Genomic DNA, 13,345 nt, shown 5'->3' on the forward strand with positions numbered 1-13,345 from the left:
TCGCTGCACACCGCCGGGAAGACTGGCGTGAGTCTGCGCATCTTCGTGTGCGCGTGCGCGCTCCCGAGTGCGTGCGTCATTGGCGCTTGCTCCCAGGAGCTGGGCGGCCAGAGACCCGCTAAGAAGAGCAGGAATTGCGGACACCAAAGAAGAGCGAACAGGTGGGGGCGCGGCACCCGGACCGAACCCCCATCCCACTCCAAAGACCGAGACAGGGCATGCGACGCGACCCTTCTAGATTTACCGGAGAATTCCCCCACTCCATTGTCTTCTAGCCCCGCCCTCCATTGGGCACGCCCTTCACGCGGCCCATGCCCCTGTTATTCGCCTTGGGCACGCCCCTCTGGGAACCTTCGTTTCCCATTGGCTCTTCTCCCACATTAATATCTTTGGGGGCGGGGCTGGGGTGGGGTTCTTATTATTATGGGCCACACCTTCTCATTTGTCACCAGATCCCATCTTCCGCAGTCAGGGACCCCAAGCCTCACCCTACCGTCTTCATTCATTGTGTTAGTGTTCAGTGGTTGGGAAGTGAAGATGAATGAGACCAGTCCCTGCCCTCGGGGAGTTCAGGGCAAGGTGGGGGAACATGGACCTAGGCTCTAACAGTCTAGGGCTTCAAGATCCTGGGACCCTTTGCACGTCGGGAAGGCTTCCCGGGTGTAAACCTTCTCGGGTGGCTGGGAATCAAAGTGAGGCCTAAACGGAGCCTTGAAAAATGGTTGAGTTTGCTTACAGGGAGGCATTGGCCAGAGCATTCTTGGTAGAAGGACCTGAAAGATGAAAGAAACAGGTGCATTCTGGTAATTACAAGGAGGTAGGTGGAACGAAAGAAGGGGAAATGGAAGCACTGGCTCCGGTAGTGGCCTTGAGACCTGTATCGTGCAGGAAAGTGTACGGTTAATTGAGATGAATAAAGCCTGAGATTTGACTTCTTTTTCAAGCAGTTTGGTCACTTAAGCAAAGTGGAGGAAAGCTCCAAGGAGGAAGAGCAGGTCTAGATGGGGAAGCTAAGCCCTGGAAAGGAATCCTTCTAGTTCTTTTTCTAAAAGATGAATTTATTTGTTTGTTTGTTTGTTTATGTGTGTCTGCCAATGGTGGCCAGGAATCAAACCCAGGTTCTCTTGGAGAGCAGAAAGTGCTCTTAACCACTGAGCCATCTCTCCAGCCCTATGATACTAGTTTATTCGGTTTTTGAGCACATGTTTTGGGTCCAGCACTGTTCTGGGCCAGACACTGTTCTAGGTTCTGGGAACATAGCTGTGAACCTTGAAAAGGAGAAAACAGGTAACTAACCATCAGATACACCATACAAACATAAACTTAGCTACAGTTCCCTTTAGATGCAACCACTGCTAGAGAAAAACCATAATTTCAGGGGGGGAGGGAGGAAGCTTGTAGAGGCGTATTAGGGTCGATTTTCTTTCTTTCTTTCTTTCTTTCTTTCTTTCTTTCTTTCTTTCTTTCTTTCTTTCCTCTTTCTGTCTTTATTCTTTATTTTCTTCTTTAAGCTTTAAAAAAATTTTTTTTTAATTTTATGTGTACGAGTGTATTGCCTGCATGTATGTGAGTGCACCCATGTCATGCAATGCCAGACGTCAGAAGAGGGCTTCAGATTCCCCTGGAACTGGAGTTAAGGACAGTTTGTATCCGCTCTGTGGGTGCTGGGAATTGAACCCCAGCCCTCTGCAAGAGCAGTCAGTGCTCTTAACTGCTGAGCCATCTCTCCAGCCCGTTTTTTTTTTTTTCAGTCTTTTTGAGACAGGGTCTCCCTGTAGCCCTAGCTGGCCTGGATTCGCTATGGAGACCAGGCTGGCCTCAAACTCACAGAGATCCGCCTGTCTCTGCCTCCTGAGTGCTGAGATTAAAGGCGTGTACCACCACGCCTGGCCCTGTTTTGTTTTTTAAAATGGAGAAATAACAGCAGTGGCTCTCCAGAGAAGAGATTGATGATGCAGGAGCAAGTAGAAATGCTGGAATTGAGCCCCTGAGCAGGCAAGGGAGCTCAGTGACTGGTGTCTCCTGTCAGTCTCTGGGGATAGTGGATTGTACTGAACCCTGGCATAGAGTCAGGGGTGAGTGCTCTGACACTGGCCTTGGATGACCACTGCAAAGATGCTTCAGATAGGGAACAGGCCAGTGACTGGTTTGGATTTCCTGGTTTCCCTCTACTTCTCGAAAGCAGATTCTAATTTGGATTTAAACAGATGGTCAGGGGTCTGGAGAGATGGCTCAGTGGTTAAGAACACTTCTTGTTCTTGCAGAAGACCTGGGTTCGAATCCCAGCACCCACATGGTAGCTAACAACTGTCCATAACTCCAGCCTGAGGAGATCCAACAGCCTCTTCTGACCTCCGCAGGCATTGCACGACATGGGTGCACTTACCTATATGCAGGCAATACACGCATACACATTTAAAAAAAAACAGATGGCCCACAGAAGAGAAGGGTATTTCATGGGGGAACTGGCATAAGCAAGGTGCACTCATTCAAGCTGACTGAGGCCATATAAGCAGGATGATGTGGATGGAGCTAGGTGGAAGGGGCAAGGTGGAACTGAGAAGATGCCATCTATAAAAGGCAGCCTGTGGGACACCCCTCACCTCTGCTCCATCTAGGGAGTTGAGGCTACATTATGCCAAATCCCAGACTGGGCTATGAGCTGAGTACTAGGATTAAAAGCATGAATAGGGCCTCAATCTTTGTTCTCTAGAGCTAACCAACTGAGGGAATTCTAGTAAGTACCATCAAGGTAGGTATATAAAACTCTTTCTCTTGTTTTGCCCAAGCCCAGACTACTTGGGTAAACTGATGGAAGGAATGGACACTGAGGTCAGGGGAAGTTCCCCAGGCCCCTGGCAGCACATACTGCAAAGGTAGTATGGAATACAGGGCTTTCTCCTCTGACCACATCCACTCATGCTGGTCTCCACATACCCTTCTGTGTCCTCAGAGGTTGACCGTGTGGGAAGTTGGAGCAACCCTGCTGGATGTGACCCTCAAGACAGAATGGTGCTGGACTCAGGGGCTCAGGTGTATGAACAGGCACCTCCCAGCCCATCTACCAGTCCCTCATCTCAGTGCCATAGGCTGAAGCCCTCAAACCGAAATGGGCAACCCCTGTACCCCTGGCCTCAGTCTCTGGCTATGCCCTTGGCTCTGGCAGTTCCCTCATCACTGCAGCCCCATCCTGTGTGGCAGACCTTCTCAAAGCTGCATTTGGGGCTGCGTGGCCACATGCGTCGAAGTGAGAGCACCTACACTGTAAATAGTGTTGGCCGGCGGGGGCGGGGCAAAGTCCCACTTGGACGGGGATCTGACTCAGGTGAGGGTACTTTGCGGCCTGCAGCCTCCTTACCTCACATTGCTAAGACTCGAAAGGATGTAGGCAATGGTACCAGCAAGAGCCCCTGCATGTTGGTGGCTCTGAGGCCAACCAACATGGATGATGAGCGGGAGAAGTTCTTCCAGTCCCATTACACCTACAATCCACAGTTTGAGTACCAGGAGCCCATGCCAATGAGTGTGCTGGAGAAGTACCAGGAGGCCTCTGGACAATTCATCCATCAGGTCAGTCTAGCCTACCCGTTTCACCCTGACCCTGACCACTCAAGCATCCTAGCCTGACCAGTCACTGTTGTCCCATATACAGGCAGTTGGCATCATTGAGGCTGTCCTAGAGAAGTTTGGCACTTATGAACACTTTGAGGCTTCCACAGGGGGCCAGTTGCTGACTAAGTGCCAGATTTGGTCCATTGTGCGCAAATACATGCAGAAGGAGGGCTGTGTTGGGGAGGTAAGCTTGCCCTGTCTATAAGACCCCTTTTCTGTATGCCCCAAATCAGGCTGCCTAGCTGCTAGTCTCAGGCCCAGTTCCAGACCTGGCCAGCTGTAACCCCCATACATATCCCTTCCTTTTCCTGGCCCCAGGGAGGTTGGGAGCTGACAGCAGAAGTGGTGAAGGGTGGGTGTCCTGACCAATGTCCAGCCTGGCTGCCCTGTGGCATCAGGAGGCCTGTCTATACACTGACTTGTACGCCATGACTCAGAGCACTGCCACCCTTCAGGTTGTGGTGCAGCTGAGTGAGGACCTGCTGTCCCAGGCAGTGATGATGGTGGAGAACAGCCGACCCACGCTCGCTATCAACTTGACTGGAGCCCGCCAGTATTGGTTGGAGGGCATGCTGCGGCATGAGATAGGTCGGGCTATGGTGTCATTTGTGTGGGTAGGGATGAGAAGAGGGTGAGAGATGGGGGCAGGGCGGTGTGTGGCTTCAGTAACCCCCTCCTTTGTCGTCATCCCCCTCTTTCCTCTTGAAGAGGACAGACATTTTCATCCCTGAGCAGATCTTTCTTCCCTCTCATTAATTCGCAGACCTGCTAACTCTCTGGGCTGACCCTCATCCTTGCTTTGGGTTATCTTTCCAAGTCCTCTGTGATTTCCCTTGACAGTGAGGGCAAGACCACTGAGGCCCTGACAGGCCTGAAGGAGAAGCCTGAGGGTCCTACCAGATCAGGCAACATACAGTCCTTCCAGGGTGGGTAGAGGCCAGTCCTAGGAATAGAATTGCTTGAGGACACACCAGAGTCCAGTCTAGGAGGAAAGAAGCCAGGTTAGGAAAGACAGCACTGGACACTAGTAACCATTTCTGTCTGTCTGTCCTTACTAAGCAAGTGTTTAATTGTTCCGGGGAAAAGTTATTTTTCTTGGGGCCTTTGTGTGATTGTCAAGGGGATTCACATGGGCACTGGGATATCTGGGAAGGTTGACACGTGTTTGGTCTCTAGGAGAGCTAGGGGAAACAGAATGACTTGGGGTGCAGGAGACAGAGAAGCAGAGAGGCCTCTCCTGGACCAAGGGTTTTCACATTGCCTGGTGTTGGGTAAATTTAGCTAGGGCTTGGGAAGACTTGCCTGAGATGAATTTGGTGCATAAAAATCTATGAGCCTCTCTAGAGGTCCATGGGGTGGACATCCTGCTACCTCCTTATCCTCTCTTCAGGCACCCATTACCTACGGGGTGTGAACAATGCACGACAACCATGGCACAGTGCTGAGGGCCGATTGCAGTATGGGCTGCGGCCAGCCAACCCCACCGAGGAGGGCCTGGCCAGCCTGCATAGCGTGCTATTCCGCAAGCAGCCATTCCTGTGGCGAGCAGCCCTACTCTACTACACCATCTACCGTGCTGCCCACATGTCCTTCCGCCAACTCTTCCAGGATCTGGCGCAATATGTAAAGGATGAGGATGTGCGCTGGGAGTACTGTGTACGTGCCAAGAGAGGACAAACAGATACCTCCCAACCAGGTGGGAGCCAAGGAGCCAGGGATAATGCTTGAGTTGGGGCAAGGTGAGGGGTGACTTTGGGGTGAGGGCTCACTGTCTCTTGCTCTCACAGGCTGCTTCAGCAAGGACCAAGTGTACCTGGACGGCATCATGCGCATTTTGCGGCACCGTCAGACCATCGATTTCCCGCTGTTGACCTCTCTGGGCAAGGTGAGGGGTTGTGGGCCTACAGAAGCCCTTGCCAGCTCTTCCTTGCTCCTTGTACTTTTGCATCATGCCCCACAAAGGCCTGGATACTAGGCCTTTCTGGTGGGAGGAACTCGGGTGGAGGTAAGTAGACAAGAGGAAACAACAGTTTGGTAGCCCAGAGGAGGTGTGTGATCCAGCTTACAATGTGTGTGTAAGATAATACATTTTAAGGGCAGTGAGTATGACAGGCCAAGGGAGCAGTCAAGAAGTCCTGGGTAGGAGGCTGCAGAAATGGCCAGTGACCAAGTCTTTAGTCCTAGGCATTTGTCCTAGGCTGAGGCAAGCAAATCCAATCAGAAGCAAAGGAAAGCTAGAGGAACTTTATTACTATTATTTGATTTTTTTTTTTTTTGTCTTTTTGAGACAGGGTCTCTCTGTAGCCCCAGCTGTCCTGGAACTCACTATGTAGACCAGGGTTGCCTTGAACTCACAGAGATCTTCCTGCCTCTGTCTCCTGAGTGCTAGGATTAAAGGTGTGTGCCACCACACCCGGCTTGTTATTTGATTTAAAAAAAAAAAAGTGTATGAGTGTTTTTTAAAATTTTATTATGTTTATTTTATGCATATGAGTGTATTGTCTGCATGTATGTGAGTGTACCCGTATTGTGCAATTCCATGGAGGTCAGAAGAAGGTTTCGGATTCCCCTGGAACTGGAGTTAACGACGGTTTGTAGCCGCCATGTGGGTGCTGGGAATCAAACCCAGGTCCTCTGCAAGAGCAGTTCGTGCTCTTAACCACTGAGCCATCTCTCCAGCCTGCCTGCATTTTCCAAGTGTACTGCGTGCATGCAATGACCACAGAGGCCAGAAGAGGGCATTGGATCCTCTGGACCTGAAGTTAAGAATGTGCAATTGTTAATTGCTATGTGGGATGTGGGTGCTGGGAACTGAACCAGAGTCCTCTGCAAAAGCAAGGGCTCTTAACTGCTGAGCCATCGCCCCAGCCCTAGAGGAGCTTTAAACAAAAGTATGGCACAGATTTGCTTTAGAAGGCTCCCTCTGAGTGTTTTGTAGGAGGTGCATTGAAAAGAAAAACCTAGGGAAGAGAGAGAGAGGCAAGCCTTCCATCATCCTTACAGAATCAATGGTGGTCTAAAGCTAACTAGGCAGTGACTGTTGTTAGGAAGGGACAAATTTCTGATAGTAGACCCCCTTTTCTCAGTGGATACCCTGAGTGGGAGGGTGAGAGCCCAGGTACCCTCTCTGGGATTTGGTGCAGGTGACTGTGAAGAGGTGGGATTGGTATCAGCTGACATTCAGCAGTTTCATTTTGACTGTGGGAGATGTCTAAAAGGTACCCATGGGATCAGTTGGAGACCCATGATCGAAGGTGAGTGGATAGGCTGTACTACAGAGGAGTGCTATGTAGGACAAAGGTAAAGATGTTAGAGAAAGAGAAAAGACCAGGACAGAGGTACCTACTGTAGGTATGAATGAGGAGTAGGGAAGGAGTTGTCTCAGGAGCAAATGGCCATGAGCCATCAGCGGACTTGGGATCAGCTGCTTGAAAGTCAGGGGCTCTGACTAGCCCTGAGACTCAACATCCTCTCTCCAGGTCTCCTATGAAGATGTGGAACAACTGCGGCCCTATGGAGTGCTCGATAACACCCGTGTACCCCACTTCATGAAGGACTTGGGACGCTACCGGCAGCAGCTAGAACATATCATGGCCACCAACCGGCTGGATGAAGCAGAACTGGGCCGCTTGCTGCCGAACTGATGTTAGTTAAGGGTTACAGGAAGAAGCTCTTGACACAGGCCTCAGAACACCACCACCCCCAGAATATGAAGCTCTTTATGATTCCAAAGCCTAGGTATTTCTTGGGGGCGCTGGGAGGCCAGGAGCATCCTGAGAAGATGAGAGGCAACGTCAGAAAGTTTTATCCTTCCTAGCCTTTGGGGGGCCTGTGACCTAGCATGCCATGTAAACTCCTGAACAGGGGAGGTTTGGGGGAAGGAGGGGAGCTGAGCAAGAGTGGGACTATGGGGTGGCTTAGGAATAGAAACTTGTTCCTGCATGAGATGGCTCTTGGGTGTCTAGTACTCCAGTCTCTCTCTTCCCCCACCTGGCCCATTGGTGCTCCTTGAGTATTCATGCTGTCTACCTCTCACTGGGTGTGGTGGGAGTTGGGATCCCCTCTGAGGTGAATGTCTGAGCATGGGGTCCTAGCTTTCACCCAGGCTCAGACCCAGCTGGGCTGGGGTTTGCTTTTTGCCTCTCACTGGGTCATGTATTTGTTCTATACGTAGGTTCTACTCCCTGGGGCTGGGAGGCAGCGGCTCCTAAAAGTTCAGTGGAGGGACAGGATACTCTGGGAAGGCACCATTTGTTCCTCTCCCCTCTTATCACACACATACATGCTGGGCTTCAGGTCTTGTGAGTCTTGTACCTGGCCCTGTCCTCCAACTCCTCCACTGGTCTTGGTGGTTCCTGTCTTTGCCCACACCCTCACAGCTGGTCTCTGGCAGAGGTTGGTACAGAGGTGTGGCTGAAGCAACCATAGTGTTGGCTGAAGCAGGCCCCTAGGGTTTGTTGTCAAGTTCTGAGCAGCTCCCTGGCCAGAAATACAAAGCTGGTTATTGCTTCTATTTTACTTCAGATTCAGCTGTGAGGACTGACCCAGTACCATTCCTACCCTGGACATTCATTTTCCCACCTGTGTGGCTTGGAAACACAACTGGAAAGTTCTTATTCATTTAGTTACATTAGAGATCCTTGTATGTGCCTGTGTCTGGTTACACCCTTCACTGAGTTCCCAGTTCAAATGAAAGCCAGACAATTAAACAGCAGTTACAATAATGTGTGGGGCCTCTGTCTCAAGTTTCTTCTCAGGGACCCCCTTCAAGACTCTGAGCTCCAAGACCTCCCTCCCTGAGTGGACAGAAGTCCCCTTCCCTTGATTGGTATCCTAAGCCCAGGGGGTTTCCACGGAATGGGGCTGTTGCCTCCCAGCTGCCCAAAATAGCTCCTGAAGGGTAAAAAGCACTGTAGCAGGGTAAGGTCCCATTAGGGGCCTGGGTCTGAGACCTCCAGGAATACAGCTTGGTCTGTTAAGGGGGTGGAAAGGGGTTGTGAGACTGTTGCAGGGGTGCAGGGTAAGGGGGTACAAGCCTGCCTAGTTCAGTGGAACTCAGACATGAACCCATCCGCAGTTCTTGGGTAAATAGCCAGATTTATGGAGAGTCAGGCCCAGGCAGACCCTCCAGAGTTTATTCATTTTGCAGCAGGCCAGGTGGAGTCTTGGTGCATTGGATCAAGCTCTGGTTGGTTCTCAGGTTTTATCCAGCTTGGGCAGGATATGGGTATGTCAGGACTCTGGCCTTCAAGAATCTAGAGATAAAAGGGGATGGCGGTAAGTGCAGTGGGGATGGGTCCCCACTTCTGAGGCCACGACCTTTAACAAGCCTGTAAGCAGGGGTTTGGATAACCTCACAACCTTCCGATTCATCCTCTTCTTGGAAGTCAGGCTCCGGCTCTGGCTCTGGCTCAGACTCTGGTTCTAATTCGGGCTCTCGTTCTGGCTCTGGCTCTGGATCCGGCTCTGGTTCTGGATCCATTTGGAGTTCCTGAGAGGCTTCATGGCTCTTGATCTTTATGTTTTTCAGGTTCTCAGGTTTTATCCAGCTTGGGCAGGATATGGGTATGTCAGGACTCTGGCCTTCAAGAATCTAGAGATAAAAGGGGATGGCGGTAAGTGCAGTGGGGATGGGTCCCCACTTCTGAGGCCACGACCTTTAACAAGCCTGTAAGCAGGGGTTTGGATAACCTCACAACCTTCCGATTCATCCTCTTCTTGGAAGTCAGGCTCCGGCTCTGGCTCTGGCTCAGACTCTGGTTCTAATTCGGGCTCTCGTTCTGGCTCTGGCTCTGGATCCGGCTCTGGTTCTGGATCCATTTGGAGTTCTGGCTCCTCTGGTTCAGCCCCTTCAAAGGCCTCAACTTCTAACCCTGGCTCTGGCTCCTCTGGAGTTCGGGATTGCATTGCCTCGGAGCCCTCAGGGCCCCCGGCCTCCTCTTGATCTGAAGTTCTGGGGAGCCCAGGACATCCACGCCCTGAACTGGGTGCCTCGGGTGTCCAGTGGCCTGGGCATGGAGGGTCATAGCTGCGGTCCCGGTAGCCTGGGGAAGTGGAATGATTGAGGCTCAATTTTACATTCTCTCCCCTACTTTGAGAGACAAATACTGTCCTCCACTTACCCTTTTGCTACGCCGCCCCCAACAAGTCATGCCCCCTCCCCCGCCCACGCTCACCAGGCCCCACGTGCTGCCAGTCCCAGGCTGGGTCGGGCATGCGCACAGTTCGCTGGGCACAGTGCAGTAGCTCCTGGCAGGCTGCCTCGCCCTTGCTCTGCACCAGCAGCAGCAGGCGGCGCACCCTGCGCTCCGCATCAGGAAGCGCATCCAAAGCCTCGTACTCAGGCCCAGTGAGCACACCCCTCGCCACCAGTGCGTCCAGCAGCACCCCAGAGTCCGCCTGCAATGTTTCTACCAGGCGTTTCCGCTCCCTGTCGATGGTCTCCGACGGCCGCTCCTGTGCGTTACCCATGGTGCAGGGCTGTACCAGGAAAGGGGAGAGGAATAATAGGGGCTGGTGTTCTCCCAACCCTGACCCAGGAGTGATCTAAGTTCACCTTGACCTCAGCTGAGGCCCAGGGAACAGAACGTATCCTTCTGCCTCTAGGCTGCTGTCAGTCTCCAGTCTCTTTAGGTCAGGTGAGGGCTCTCTCTAGGCCAGGACCTCCTCATGAGCCCCAGCCACCTGCAGAGCCTGCAACCAGTTGAGACCTAGTTTATCCAACTATTCTCCATTCTATTCCAAACCAGATTATTTACTTCTAGATGCAGAAAAATGTAGGGTCGATCCTTACCTCTTTTCTGGACTTTTCAAAACTTTGGATAAGGCTCTCTTGTCTTAATTTCTCAGACAATCTGATCTGGGCCCAGAGCCCAAATTGCTGAGGTGCCCGTTTCTTTCACCTGATCCGAGGTCCAAGCATTCCACAACCCTGCCCCTGCACTGACACTACCACACTGCAAGCTCAACATGGTCATGTGACTCTTCCTATTTCCTTACTACCTAAGCAGAGAACTTGAGTTCTCCTGAGTCCTGATTTTGACTGTGACCTCCTGACATCACCAGGGATGCACCTATTTCACTGATGGCCTGCCAATGACTCACAGCCATGTCTTCCTTGATCTTGGAATACCCAAGGTCCAGATCTTGAAAGCTATCGAAGGACTGATTGCTGAATTTTTACTGTCTCCTCTCCATGAATTGTCCATTTTGAGAGGCTGCCTCTAACAAACAGTAGGAAGGTATAAATCAATCTGCTTTGTTCCTCTTACTAAGGACTAATGCCCATTGAGTTGGATGGCCTGGACTCAGCCAGCAAGACCCCTGAGATAAAGAAAAAGAGATTAGTAAGCTGGTCATGGTGGTGCTTTTGATCCCAGCACTCAGGAGGCAGAGGCAAGTGGATCTCTGGAGTTTGAGGCCAGCCTGGTTTACATAGTGAGACATTAGGCCTTTCCTTTTGCCTTACTTTGTTCATGAAGCATCCTTCTGGGTCTCCTCTACCCTAAATGTCCCTCTTCTCTTTTCCTGACCCTTTGGATCCTAAGCCCCATCCCACTCCCACACTTCTTTAAATATTGTCACAATACTCTGCTCCTGATCCCTTCATACCCTGGTTCCCCTCATATCTAAGTGTCAGCTCTTCCCCAGGACACTGAGCATAGAGCAGACATAGTCCTGCCCCTCTATCTCCCTTTATATCCTGTCTGTGACAGTTATCCTGCAACTAGTCTTCACAGCTCCTGCCCCACAACTCCACCACCATCAGCTCACCTTCTGGAACAGTACCTCTGAGTACTGAGTACTCATTCATTCCCACCACCAGACTTTGAAAACTTTCTGAGATAAGAGTTATTATTCCTATTTTACAGATGTAGAGACAGGTTCAGAGAGATTCAGTTGAACTGGACTCTAACCTGAACTATAACAAGGTTCTTTGTCTAGCTGAATGCCAGACCTAGCCACCTATCTCCTGTCCTTATTACCCATCAAAGGGAATCTCAGCTACCTAGTCTGGCTATTTAGCCACCTCCCACTTCCCTGGACAGACAGGTTCTTTGCCACTTCCATCCATCATTCAGTCCTGGGAGAATTCCCTATGTCCCTGGCACCTCTGAGCTTTGCTGATGCTGTTCCCTAAGCCCAGAATACCCTTCCCTTGCCCCCTACTCCATGGGCCCAGCCCCCAAGACTCAAATGTTTCCATGTCTACCCTAATTCCTAAGAACTTGGAGATAGGTGGTTTCTTCTCTGCCCTGGTCCTTATTACTGTGTTAATTAAGATCACTATCCTGTGTGCATAGTACCTCTGCTCCCTTCAATGAGGCTTCCAAAGATTGTCCCCCATCACTAGACACTGGAAGGGGGTGGGACCAGCTCCTATTCTGGACAGAGAGGAAGGGTGCACAGTGAATTAGACCTTTCCTTCCCCATCCCTGTACCTTATTTTCATGTTAGTTACTTCCTCTGCTACTCCAAGTCTTGTCTGGGAAGCAGAGACCCCCAGCGTTCTGGAGCGCTGGGATCCTCAGCTTGCGGGATGGGCTTTGTTGCTGGGGAGTCAGGGTGGGACCTGCGGGAGCAGGTTGCGCATGCGCGATCGCAAGGGTACCCTCACCTGCCCTCCACTGGGTTCCGGAGCCTCAGTCCTGCGGAAGGGCGGGGCTCACAGACCTGTGAGCACCGCTGTCGGTAGTGAGGCGCGGATTCTGCCCAATCTCTTTCCCCTCCCTCCCTCTTGGGTGGAGTCGGGATGGTGGTCCGAAGCCTTTGGAACGGCCCCACTCCCGGGTTAAGCCGAGGCAGGGCAGGAGATGACAGTGCAGAAAGGGCTGGGCGAGGTGGGGACGCTCGCAGCAGCTGCAACAGGGGCGGGGCGGCCAGGGCTGCCGGGAATCGGGGAGGGAGGGCCGCACTTCCCCCGCTCTGGGAACGCCACCGCGGAGGCCAAGCACTGGCTGGGAGCGGTCAATATAGTCCGCTATCCCTCCGCATCCCCAGGGCACCTGGATTCAACTTAGGGGGTCAGTTCAGCTCGCGGTTCCATGTGTCCAGCACTCTGGGCCTGTTAATTGCCAAATGCTTTTAATTTATCTTCCGGTCGAGTCCGCCCTCTGCCTGTCACAGATGTTTAGAAAAGTGAACTGACTTGTCCAGGGTCAGAGAATGCAAGTTCTATGTGGCCTAGAATCCCCCGTTTCCTGAAGGTTGTAGTGGCTTGCGCCAGGTTCCAGACCTGAATCGAGGAGTAAGGGGGAGAGGTGGGCGTCTGCTCTCTCCAGGGGATCTTCGCGTAAGCCCTAGCATCTGCCCCCCAGCTATGACTCCAGTGATCCTCGGTAGTTAGAGAAAAGAGACCAGAAACAGAGAGAGAGAAAAAAAATGCAGTTTATGTTGCGGGACTCGCTGGGGTAATAGAGGCTGTTGAATACTGGGGCCTTCGATCGCCCTCCCCTCGGGGGGGGGGAGCGCTCTGGGAAGCCTAAAGGGGTGTGTTGCTGCGTGACGGTTCCCCGGCCAGGTCTTTTCAGAGATGCGCGGGGGGGGGGGGGACTCCAGGGTTCAAATAGGAGGCACGGCTCTCAGGGGTATTGTAAATGGCTAAAGCTCCAGGAACAGCCAGTGCTGTGCCTACCAAATCCGCCTGAACGTCCAGTAGGAGTGGGGCCACCAGCGTGTGATCTTTCCCTAGGAAAGGAAAGGTGGGCTGTTCTTTTAATCTCTCTCTCTCTCT

At 52.0% G+C, this 13,345-nt stretch overlaps 3 protein-coding genes across 10 annotated transcripts in view; 1 reads left to right on the forward strand and 2 right to left on the reverse strand.

Moving 5' to 3' along the window:
* Positions 1–54: 54 nt before the first annotated feature.
* Kiaa0895l (KIAA0895 like) lies at positions 55–8,336 on the forward strand. 2 transcript variants are annotated; one of them, XM_008839101.3, is made up of 7 exons: positions 55–161; positions 2,954–3,570; positions 3,653–3,796; positions 4,068–4,200; positions 5,003–5,308; positions 5,400–5,497; positions 7,092–8,336. In XM_008839101.3, exons 2-7 carry the CDS (start codon positions 3,010–3,012, stop codon positions 7,254–7,256), a joined length of 1,407 nt encoding a protein of 468 aa, XP_008837323.1. In that variant the 5' UTR covers positions 55–161; positions 2,954–3,009; the 3' UTR covers positions 7,257–8,336. The 2 variants fall into 2 exon arrangements, with proteins under 2 accessions (XP_008837323.1, XP_008837324.1); XM_008839102.3 differs by lacking the exon at positions 55–161 and adding an exon at positions 168–817.
* Positions 8,337–8,674: 338 nt separating this feature from the next.
* Nol3 (nucleolar protein 3) lies at positions 8,675–12,488 on the reverse strand. Of its 3 annotated transcripts, none has more exons than XM_008839103.2 (5): positions 12,230–12,488; positions 9,789–10,092; positions 9,442–9,656; positions 8,974–9,103; positions 8,675–8,867 (listed from the first exon to the last, which is right to left on the reverse strand). In XM_008839103.2, exons 2-5 carry the CDS (start codon positions 10,081–10,083, stop codon positions 8,860–8,862), a joined length of 648 nt encoding a protein of 215 aa, XP_008837325.1. In that variant the 5' UTR covers positions 10,084–10,092; positions 12,230–12,488; the 3' UTR covers positions 8,675–8,859. The 3 variants fall into 3 exon arrangements, with proteins under 3 accessions (XP_008837325.1, XP_029422301.1, XP_008837327.1); XM_029566441.1 differs by lacking the exon at positions 12,230–12,488 and adding an exon at positions 12,054–12,208; XM_008839105.2 differs by lacking the exons at positions 8,675–8,867; positions 8,974–9,103 and adding an exon at positions 9,142–9,205 and having other exon boundaries at positions 9,312–9,656; positions 12,230–12,486.
* A 513-nt stretch (positions 12,489–13,001) lies between these two features.
* Positions 13,002–13,345, reverse strand: part of Hsf4 (heat shock transcription factor 4) — a 6,405-nt gene continuing 6,061 nt past the window's right edge. For all 5 annotated transcript variants that reach the window (XM_008839110.3, XM_029566444.1, XM_029566443.1 and 2 more), the window contains one exon: positions 13,002–13,299. In XM_008839110.3, the coding sequence (XP_008837332.1) occupies positions 13,139–13,299 (161 nt within the window). In that variant the 3' untranslated portion in view covers positions 13,002–13,138. The remainder of the gene's footprint in view (positions 13,300–13,345) is intronic.

This window comes from Nannospalax galili, unplaced genomic scaffold, assembly GCF_000622305.1.
Source record: "Nannospalax galili isolate Female #2095 unplaced genomic scaffold, S.galili_v1.0 scaffold799, whole genome shotgun sequence".
Lineage (NCBI taxonomy): Eukaryota > Metazoa > Chordata > Mammalia > Rodentia > Spalacidae > Nannospalax > Nannospalax galili.

What these genes read in the sequence shown, in the direction of transcription:
- Kiaa0895l (XM_008839101.3), top strand. Translation starts at nt 3,010, where the DNA reads ATGGTGCTGGACTCAGGGGCTCAGGTGTATGAACAGGCACCTCCCAGC. An exon ending in CATGCTGCGGCATGAGATAG is followed by an intron (nt 4,201 to 5,002) that starts GTCGGGCTATGG and finishes TCCTCTCTTCAG; the next exon opens with GCACCCATTACCTACGGGGT. An exon ending in TGTTGACCTCTCTGGGCAAG is followed by an intron (nt 5,498 to 7,091) that starts GTGAGGGGTTGT and finishes TCCTCTCTCCAG; the next exon opens with GTCTCCTATGAAGATGTGGA.
- Nol3 (XM_008839103.2), bottom strand. Translation starts at nt 10,083, where the DNA reads ATGGGTAACGCACAGGAGCGGCCGTCGGAGACCATCGACAGGGAGCGG. An exon ending in CTGGCAGCACGTGGGGCCTG is followed by an intron (nt 9,657 to 9,788) that starts GTGAGCGTGGGC and finishes CCACTTCCCCAG; the next exon opens with GCTACCGGGACCGCAGCTAT. An exon ending in GGGCTGAACCAGAGGAGCCA is followed by an intron (nt 9,104 to 9,441) that starts GAACTCCAAATG and finishes GAAGCCTCTCAG; the next exon opens with GAACTCCAAATGGATCCAGA.